Below are 10867 nucleotides of genomic sequence, written 5' to 3' on the forward strand. Positions count from 1 at the left end.
ATTCGCAGCCTCGATGTCATATTTCGAAAGGCTTGCGAACCTGATGTTATATCGCGTGAGGTCTGTGAACTTAGTGTCAAATATCAAAATTTCTCTTCTCCCCCCGGTAATTTCTCCCTTGTTCTTTTTCTTCTGCTCTTGAGATTACACGCAAATCACCTTTTAAAATATTTTTCAAATTTAATCAAACCGTGCGGATCAGCCACTTAACATCATTTAGATATTTCTTTGGCGTAAGTCATAATTAAGTATTGAACAAATTGTATGTATCTTTTCTGAGTATATCTTTCATCTCCAGGCATAAAAAGTCATTTAAACAAGGTCCAACTTAAAATTACACTCCTCTTTTATTTTGCTCAAATTTTGTAGGTGTGAAATAACCCAAGAAGATTCTTTTTCAGTCATCGGATGTGTACCATCACCCTTAGTCAACACAGATAAATAATCTATGGAATTTAGATCCTCTAGAAAGTACAAAGATTGAAGACCTCCCTTTGCGTACCCCATGTTCCTAACGGGACCAAGGCCACACGTATTTCTTCTTTTTTATTTCCCAAGGACCTTTGCAGCCAAGGCCACACGTGTGGGTTAGATTTTTTAACAAGTGTGCGATCCGGATTTTCTAAAACAGTCTTAAAAACAAAATAAATCCGTAAAAAAATCCTATGCACGTATTGTTGGATTGGGTTTCAAAATATGCAGCACGTCGATTTTTACAATTAACCGGCACGAGATTGTGTCCAATTGTATTGGTATTATATGTGAAGAAGAGGAGACAGCATGTTGATATATAATGCAAAAAAAAAACATGTGCTGCATTCAGCAGTCTACGCTGACAAGTGGAGGTATAGCTCTGATTTCTGACTTTGCAGCTTCAACTCGCTTTCCAACCCCTTTTTCCTTTCATTTTCACAACATAACTTTTATGTGGTTGGATTTACACAACTTACCGTTTGGACAACGCTAGATGCATAAGCTAAAACAGATTGCTTATGGTACATGGTACATCGATGTAGAATATGATGCCATCATACAGTACTAGAACATCTGGTGTCCTGCAGCGGGTCACACCGTCGTCGCCCGCCAAGCCGCTGCCTCCTCGCACACCGCAACAGCCACTGCTTCCTCCGCGACCTCGGCTTCCAGCGCCACACGCTCAACATCGCCGAGCATGGAGATGGACCTTGACACTTTGATCCTCCGCAACCCAATCCGCGTGGTGCCGCCAGTGCGCGTGCCTAACCGCCCAAGTCGCTGGTCCTCCTCCTGCACACCCACGCACGCCCGTCTCCTGGCCACGCCAAACTCCTCCTCCTCCTCCTCGCGTGCGCGACACAGCCGCCGCTGGCCGTGCCTCTGCCTCTCGCGTGTAGCCGCTGCCAGCCGCATTGCGGGCATGACTGCCGAATCCACACCAGACCGTTCCGCGCGGAAAGAGTGAGGGGCACCGCGGGAAGAAAGCACCGGGAGAGAGAAGAGAGGAGATGTTGCCAGGGTACACAGAGAGAGAGGAGGCGACAGGATTGGGGAGAGGGGCGTCGTGAATCCCACAAGAGACAACTGTGGTGGTGGTGGAGAGTAGGAGGAGCGGCAGAGAGAGGGGCGAAGAAGGCACGAGAAGAGGGAGAAGGGGTGGGGAGGGTGGAAGGCAGGGAGCAGAGAGGAAGAGAAAGGGCAGGGGCGGGGAGCAAGAGAGTAAGGGAGAGGGCGCCGGGTAGGGGAGGCGGCGACGTGGAGCAGAGGCAAGGAGGAAAGGGGAGGTGACGGCGGGGAGCAGGAGAGGAAGGGAGAGAGCAGCAGGGAGCCGGGAAGGAGAGGGGGGGTAGGGTTTGGGCTGTGAGAGAGGGTTATTGGACAGCGCCTCGCAGGTGGTTTTTGTAAAGACCTAAGCATTAACAAATTTCTCCTTCTTCATGTTGAAATAAATATTAGTTCGAGATTCTGCGTGAAAAATATATGAACGTGGATAATGTACTGTCGGGACGAGCTGACTTTAGTTGTGAATTAAATATGTCACCATGTTTGAATTATGTATGTTTCATATACATTACAGATTAAATGAAGCGAACTCATTTACTTGCTATGGTAGGTTAAGTGACCAAATGGCGTACCCAGTGCCGTAGGCTTCCCACCAAATAACTATTGATTTTTACTCGACGGTCGAAGGGTCTAAGCTAAAATTCATAGTTGATCATCAAAAAGAGCTGAGATATGAATCTGTTTAGGGAATAACTGATGCGATCGATAGAGGTTTATTAATGTAGATTCTATTGGCGGTAGATTTGTTGCCCCTGCCAGTTTTACTGGTGGGAGAAGGTATTATGTGATGAACTATCAGGATGCAACGGTCATATGCAAAGTATATGTCCCTCCTGATTTTTTTCTGTGACATTTACATGCAACATTAAACAAATAATTTTTTTGGCAAAATAGTCAAAGGCCTGGCTGACATGTGTCCTCTTTGCCCCATAAAGTGCGGGAAGGAGGGTAAAGGCTAGGAGCTTTTAATCATTCCGATTCCGATTCATGACGGCTCGGAAGACTCATGTTCAGAGGCCATGTGCCCATGTTACATAGCTAGAGGCCATGTTACATAGCTCCATAGCCGATGGCTTGAGGTGGACCATGGTTGTGTTCTCTTCCCGGTGCACAATGATTGATCAGTAGCAAAAGAAAATGGCAGATTATTCTCTTGATGGGTCGTCAAAAAACTCAAAAGGGGGGAGAAAGAAAGAATGTCCGTGGGATGAACAGCCGGGCCAATGATTCATCGAATGTCGTCTGAACGCGTCGACACGGCAGTAAGCTCTGGCTGGCCGCGGCAAGAGTGAAGCAGGATGCAGAAGTCCTTCGCCGTTGCTCTGCTGACCTATATGCTTGGAGTTGTCGCTACAAGGAACATATGTCACACGTTAGAGCTTGGGGAGATTTCCTTCGATCCATTCTGTAATTCCTGCTGTAATTTCTTATGTACTCTTCCTTTCTCCTGCTTTCCCCCCTCTTCTTCTCCCTGGTATACCAGATGTAACCTCTACTTGGCACCCATGCCGTTTTGATCAATGGAATGCAAAACGTAGGTGGGGATCTCCCGGGGAAATCTATTTATCGCATATGCGATTTCTCGTCACCACATCGCAGAAGAGCCGCTGCCGCGCCTGTTCATCTTCTCCGTTGAGGTAAGCAGCAGCCGGAGCTTGGGGAGGGGGAGGGGGTGCTCGGGGAGGGGTGGTAGGTGGGGGGAGCGGCCGCCGGCAGAGCTTTAGGGTTCCGGGTTACCTGGGTTTGGGGAGCTCCATGGCCGCCGGCGATAGAAGAGGAGGGGCCCCGGGCGGTGACGGTTCGGCCGGCGGAGGGTGAGACGGCGCGGGAGCGCCGCCGGCCGGGCGGGGTAGGACCCCCGGTGGGCGGCGGCCGGCGGCGGGGGCGAGAAGAAGCCGACGGCGCGGTGGCGACGAGCTTGGTTAGGGTTGGCGGCGGCGGAGGCATCGGGGGCGGCGCCGGAGCTTGGGGAGGCGGCGGGTGGCGGGAGAGCGATGGGAGAAGCCTTCTGCGATGTGTTTCTTCCCCCTCGCATATGCGGAGAATAGACTCCCCCGGATCCCTCCCCCCCCCCGAATTGGTCAAAAAGAGTGAAGCAGGATGCAAACAGATTCAGGTCATGTTTAGTTCCCAAAAAATTTCAAGATTTCCCGTCACATCGAATCTTTTGACACATGCATAGAGCATTAAATATAGTATTTAAAATAACTAATTGTACAGTTTAGCTGTAAATGATGAGATGAATTTTTTGAACCTAATTAGTCCACAATTGAATATTAATTATCAAATAAAAACAAAAGTACTGCAGCAGCAGAATCCAAAAAATTTTGCAAACTAAACGGCCCGTCAGGCATTCAGCTGGATTGATGCTTGAAGCTAAAGTGAATCGATTCCATTTTTGCCTGAAATCCATGCTCTAGTCTCTGGTCCCTGAATGGAATCGAATCTTCAGTCTCACTCACAGACAACCAGCAGAAGCAGTCAGCAGTCACTAACCTACGTCCTGAAACCAAAAAAGATTAGCACCAACACACTGATAACCCATTTTTCAGCGTTTTAGCCATGTCACATCGGCAAGCTTCGCATTTGACGACGCCAGCAGCATAAATATCACAGCTTTCCTCTCGGAGGATATCGTTGCATAAAAAGTGCAAGGCCGTTAATAAAAGAATGTAACTGCTAACAAGCGAATTGCCAATAAAGCAATTCTGATACTTGGCGTCTTCTAGATTTGCTCTTGGGGTTGATTTTTTTTCTATTTCATGTTTGGATTTCTAGTATAGTAGTATGGATTAGTAATGCAGCGAGCAAAGGGTTGATTCTTAGTGTTAGTGTAGTTTTCGGCGCCCGCGTCGCCTCCCCGCGGGCGACTCAGACGGCTCCTCGCAGCGCACCGCAAGAGGACCGGCCCCCTCTCCATCCCTCCCCTGCTGCTGCCAGAGAGGTTTGCCGGAAGTCCGGCAGCCTCGAGGAAGGCGGCGGCAGGGCCATCTTGGCCGGGGTTCGAGCTTCGATGGTGCGGGCGGCGTAGCTCGATGAAGACGGCGCGGACCGGCTCCAGCGCTGCTACGGCCGGATCCGGTGGCTCCTTGGCCGGATCCGTCGCCCCCTTGGCTGGATCTGGTCGGGCGCAGTGGGTGCTCGGCTCCGTGGCGTGGCTCGGAGGGGCGACCGGCGGCCGAGCGCGCGCACGTAGGGGCGGCGCGGCTGGCAAGGTGTTGCGAAGCCGGCAGCCGAGGACGCGGCGCCAGCTGCTGCGGCGGCGGCTGCTGCGGGCGTGGGCCACTGCGGCGAGTAGGGCGGCGCCGAGGCTCCGCATCGCCCTTCCCCGGAGGCCCTGGCGTGGGCGTCGCCCGCTCTACTGTTGGACGGCTCCGGGGCAACGGTGGCAACGGCGGCGGTGCACGCGGGCACGGTGGCCTCGCCAGAAAGTGCGCTGTGGCAGGCGCGCACGGCAGTGGAGCAGCGGCATGAAGAGGAGATGCGGCGCAGGCCGAGGCCACGTTGCGCGTGCTGGCAGTTTCTGTCCGGCCGGGAGGAGGTGCGGTGGTGTGGTGTGGCGCCGGCGCGTTACCGGGTCGCAAGGACGGCGGAGGGAGATGGAGCTTCGACAGCGGGCTTTGTGGAGCTGCGACAGTGGCGTTCCTCAGTTGTTGCGGCCGCAGTGATGGTGCCAGCTTGAGGCGACGAACGCGTGCAGTGGGGTGCCGGCACTCCGGGCGAAAGCCCTCGCCAGATTCATTCTGGTGAAATGGCGGCGACGCCTCCGGGCGTCGCTCTCCCTGTTGAGGGCGTCATTTTGGAGTTGCAACCCTCTTGCACAAGGTCTCTGGGTGAAAACCCGGTCCAGCTCCTGGACGAGCGACGGCCGTCGTGACCTCCTTGGAGGCGTCGTCTCTAGAGACACCGTTCGGCGACTTGGCCGGCCTGCTGCTCGTGATTTGCTTCGGCCGGTGGTGACAAATCTGTCGGAGGGTGTGCAGAGAAGGGGATTGCCTACCTCACGCCAAGACGCCTGCTCTTCTGTTGGTGGCGGGGGGTCATCACTCAGCTGTTGTTCGCTTGCTTGCAGCGTTCCGCGGCGCCTGGAGCTGCGTGGCAGTCTCCAGTGCGGTGTGGGACACCGTTTGAAGGACGGCGCTAGCGGCAACGACAATCAGTGACGACTTGGCTTGCAGCGGATCGCGGCGGGGTGTTCAGCACGGCTGAACCCTTCCGGTGCGGTACAACGTTGGAAGACGGCGCGGGCGACATCTTCGGTTTTCTGGCTCGAGGGCGGCGTCTTCGTGCGAGGGGGAAAGCAACGGGATGATTTCGAACCACGACGGTGGTCTTGCGGCTTGGTTCAGTTCCGGGGGGGGGGGGCGGGGCACCTCTTCTTGCTGCCTCGACGGCAATCCCTGAAACGAGTACGGAGCGTGGTGCCATGTTGCGGGTTGGAGGTCCCCGCACACAAGAGAGGCGTGCTGAGTGGCGGGTTGGAGGTACCCGCGCACGCGAGAGAGACGTCCAATGGCGGAAGTGGCGAGGCCCCCGCGCGTTGGGTTGCTCCGGACTTGGTGTTTTTCATGCCGTCGGGCGGTCGGTTTGGGTGTAGCAGCACTGCGGCGTTGGGTCCTGCACGGCAGTAGCCTCTTGGTGTGGTGGTGTCTGCCCCTTCTGCTCCTTTATCAACACTGGAACACTTTAGATGTTTCGATAACCGCAAGAGTGCGATTGTTGGTGGAAGCTGCGGTTGTGTCTTTTCTTCTCCGTCATCATTGTGAATAGAGTTTGGCCGTGTTGATGTCCCAATCCAACTGGCCAGTGAGTATAGTTGAGCGGTAATCCATGTTGACGTCCCAATCTAACCGGGCACTTTTGTTGTTTTCTTTTCTTTTTGTTTTCTGCCTATGACCTCACAGGATCGTAGTCTTGTATTTTTCTACTATATTAATAAAAACACACTTGTCGAGTGCCGTTGGTTGAAAAAAAAATAATGCAGCGATTAGTGCCAGGGGCAGAGGAAGCATGCCAGCCAGAGACGAGGGGCTGTGTATGACGATTAGTGCTTTTATTAAAAATACTGACAAGCTAACGAAATCTATATGAAACCATCCGTGGTAACGCGCTGACGAAGATAGCATCGAGGCGAGTGTACTGGCAGTACACTGTGCTCAGATCTGAGGTTCTGTTTAGGGTGTGTTTAGTTCATTTTGTAAAAATGTGTAAAGATGTAAACAAGGTATTTGAAGTACTAAATTAAGTCTATTTGCAAAATTTTTTGCATAGATGGGTTGTAAATCGCGAGACGAATCTAATGATGCTAATTAATCCATGTTTAATCAATAATTAGCGGATGGTTACTGTAGCATCACTGTTGCAAATCATGGATTAAGTCGACTCATTAGAATCGTCTCGCGATTTACAGCCCATCCATGCAAAAAATTTTGTAAATAGACTTCATTTAGTACTTCAAATTAGCAAGATTCTGTTTCACTTTAATGCGTTACGGCTTTTTTGCGTTTATATGTAAAGATATAAACAGGTAAATCGCGACACATGTATGGAGTACTAAATGAAATCTATTTATAATTTTTTTGCATGAATGGACTGTAAATCGCGAGACGAATCTAATGAGCCTACTTAAGCCGTGATTTGCAACAGTGGTGCTACAGTAACAATCTGCTAATTATTAATTAATCATGAATTAATTAGTATTATTAGATTCGTCTCGCGATTTACAACCCATCTATAAAAAAAATTTGTAAATAAATTTTATTTAATAATAAAAATCCTTTGTAAATTTTTTTTGCAACGGAACTAAACATGGCCGGAGTGCCGGACGCCGGTTGCCTGCCGCGATCAAGGGCGGGTGGGAGTCAGGGCCCTGTTTGGTTTACGGCTAGTACTGCTAGCACACATTTCCCGAGAAAAGAATCTTCAATGCATGAAGTACTAAACGAAGTTTATTTGCAAAACCTTTTCATGGATGAGTGTAACTTTTCACGACGAATCTAATGATAGTAATTAATCGATGATTGGCTACAGTGATGCTACAGTAACTGTCCTCGAATCGTGCGGTCAAAGGCCTCATTAGGTTCGTCTCGCGAAGTAGAACACGACTGTGGAGTTAATTTTGTAAATTACCTTTATTTAGTACCCTTAATTATTGGTCAAAATTTTTGTGCTACTTGTGCTAACCTAAACCAAACAGGGCCCAGAGAAATTTCACTGCTGCTCTTCACCCGAGACAGTGAAACGGGAGACGGAGATAATGGCGCGAGATCCGATAAAATCATTGACCATCTACCTTTGTCCTACTCCAACGGCCTACCCCTCTCTTCTGAAATACTAGTATAAGACATTCTAATATTTTTAGAGAGCCAAATTTAATTAATTTTTAAAAAAAATCATAATAACTTATTATACCAAAACAAATATATTATAAAAATATATTTAATGGAGAATATAATGGTACATATTTAATATTATAAATGTTATTATTTTATTATATAAATTTGATCAAAATTGAAAAACTTTAACTCTTAAAAAATATTAGAATGTCTTATATTTCAAAACAGAAAGAGTAGCTTAGAGCTGACTTTGACTGAAAGCAAAGCTAACGAGCACGGAGCGGGCGTCTCGCGTGGCGAGCTGGCGCACAGGCATGATAGATTCCACTGGCATTTAATGCACAACGGTGAAAGGAGCCCGTCTGAATTGGTCTTCACCTAGTTTTCAAAAAAAAGAATTGGTCTTCGCCGTCTTAGAACGGGCGTGTAGTGAGACACCCGTCTCCTTCTCTCTTCATTTCACTCGATTTCATGTAGGATTTTGCCTGTATCTCACTCGTTATTATACTTGCGCTGACGTGGTGGAGAGAGAAATCGGGGGAGAGAGAAATCGCAAGGCTCCCTTCGCTAGTGGCGGTTCCGTCGCCGGGCTCTAGGCACGGTTACTTAGACGCTGATGCGGCATGAAAAAATGATAAACAGAAGAACTCTCTTTTCACTGGCGCCTTTGGACAAGGCCAAAGACGATGGGGAGCAGGAGCATGCCAGCCATAGACGAGCGAGAGAGTGCCATGGCTGTGTCTGCCTCAAACGGTGCAATCACTCGGGGCCTCCACATGCCTCCATCTCCTCCTTCCATCTCCAGCTGCACCAGCTTTCGTCGTCTTCTCCATCGATTTTTCGAGGAACCATTGTTAGACTATGATGGCAGTTTTTTACTCTTTTTTATTTTGCAGCAATTAAGTACTGGTTTATTTATCGATTTGCGAGTCTAACAATGCTCAGTCATGTCCTCTGGATTCTTTTAAAAAATAGTGCTTTTATTAAAATACTGACAAGCTAACGAAAACTTAAGGAAATTGCGGTCTATATGAACCCATTACCCATGCTGAGAGTCCATCCCTGATAACGAGCTCGAGCTGACGAAGTTAGCATCGACCATGTCCAAGCCGAGGTGAGTGTGCTGGCGGTGCTGTTTTTTTTTTGTTCGAGTTGCGACGTGCGTGCAGCTCGTGAATTGACACCGTTGGGTTGTCGTCGTCGTCGGTAGGTTGGACGGCAAGGTGGCCATCGTCACCGGCGGCGCGAGCGGCATCGGCGAGGCGGCGGCGCGGCTGTTCGCGTCGAGCGGCGCCACGGTGGTGATCGCGGACATCCAGGACGCGCTGGGCGAGGCGGTGGCCGCGTCGGCCGGGTGCACGTACATGCCGTGCGACATCCCGGACGAGGCGCAGGTGGAGGCGACGGTGGGCGACGTGGTGGCCGCGCACGGGCGGCTGGACGTCATGCTCAGCAACGCCGGCGTGCTGCTCCCGACGGGGTCCGTGATGGACATGGACCTGGCGGAGCTGGACCGCGTGATGGCCGTCAACTTCCGCGGCGCCGCGGCGTGCGTGAAGCACGCGGCGCGTGCCATGGTGTCGCCGAACGGCGCCCGTGGCGGCGCCATCGTGTGCACGGCGAGCGTGGCGTCGCTCCAGGGCGGGTTTGGGCCGGCGTCGTACACGGCGTCCAAGCACGCGGTGCTGGGCCTGGTGCGCGCCGCGGCGGGGGAGCTCGGGCGCCACGGCGTGCGCGTCAACTGCGTGTCCCCCAGCGGCGGGGCCACGCCCATGAGCTGCGCGCTCATGGGCATCGGGCCAGAGGAGCTGGAGGCCATGACGGTGCCGGGCAACGTGCTGCAAGGGAAGGTGCTGCGGGCGGAGGACGTGGCGGAGGCGGCGCTGTTCCTGGCGTCCGACCAGGCGGGGTTCATCAACGGCCACAACCTCGTCGTCGACGGCGCCACCACCGTCGTCAACCCCGCCGTGCTGCACGCCGTCGGACTGTGAACGCCGACCGTACCCCGTGAACGCCGACCGTACCCCGTGAACGCCGACCGTACCCCGTCTTCTTTGCCATTGCCATTGATCTTGTTGTTGCATAATCCTGGCACGTTCACATGATCCTGTTAGTTTAGAGTTTGTTACAATAAGCTGAGCTCTTTCACCGTTGTGACGAGCGCGTCTGTAGACTGTAGGCACCTGATGCATGCTCTGTTCATGCAGAGGCAACCTGGGTCTTTAGTTTCCTCTTCTGTGCTCTGCACGTTCTCTTTGGGATGGCGCGGCCGTTTCTCTTTGGGTTCTGGTCACGGCTTAGTTTGTTCAGGCTGCAAATGATAGAGTCAGAAAAGCTGCCATTTTAGTAGCACAAAATCCTCGTGTTCAAGCGTGAGTACAGGTGTGTGCAGTGTTCTTCTCCAGCTCCGGCAAGGTGTAGCCGGGATCGCGACGTCATTGGTCCTGTGCTTCTTTGTTCACACACCTCTTCACAATGCCCCGAATGAAACAGTAAATGCACCATTGTAGAACACCAGAACTCAGTAAAAGAGCTGTGCCATTTGTTGTCTTGCCATGTTGTGGAAGAATCAAAGCAAACAGATCGACCTGCCTCTGGCTGGCGGCGCAACTGGGCGGATTTTGAAGTCTGAACCCGAGGCGCTGTTGGTCAGTGCACACTCACGTGAGGCCATGATCAAAGTCAGCCAGTGGGCACGTGCATCTGGCAGAGATCTAAAAGTGATTCGGCAACGAGTTGTTGTGCTTGCAAATCGTAATCACTGCCGTTTGACACTTGACAGGCAGAGAGATTAGTTTATGGGAGGCAGGGAGCCATCTCTGAAACCCCGAGATCTTATCCATTGTCCAAGCAGGAACGGAGAACCAGAGTTTATGCTATGACTAGATAATAGTAATATCTACTTTTCTTTTTTTGAGGGAAGCCATATCTACTGTTCTGTAGATCAAATTGTTATGAAGAAATTAGTATTAGTGATCAATTTCTATAATAGT

The 10867-nt window shown here is 51.2% G+C and overlaps 1 protein-coding gene across 1 annotated transcript; it reads left to right on the forward strand.

The window, feature by feature from the left end:
- The first annotated feature begins 8474 nt into the window (after positions 1-8474).
- Positions 8475-10319, forward strand: LOC120687684 (short-chain dehydrogenase reductase 3b-like). The gene is made up of 2 exons (XM_039969713.1): positions 8475-8988; positions 9085-10319. The coding sequence occupies exons 1-2, from the start codon at positions 8975-8977 to the stop codon at positions 9863-9865; spliced, it is 795 nt and encodes a 264-aa protein (XP_039825647.1). The 5' UTR covers positions 8475-8974; the 3' UTR covers positions 9866-10319.
- Positions 10320-10867: the final 548 nt, after the last annotated feature.

The sequence above is a fragment of the Panicum virgatum genome, chromosome 9N (genome assembly GCF_016808335.1).
Source record: "Panicum virgatum strain AP13 chromosome 9N, P.virgatum_v5, whole genome shotgun sequence".
Taxonomy (NCBI): Eukaryota; Viridiplantae; Streptophyta; class Magnoliopsida; order Poales; family Poaceae; genus Panicum; species Panicum virgatum.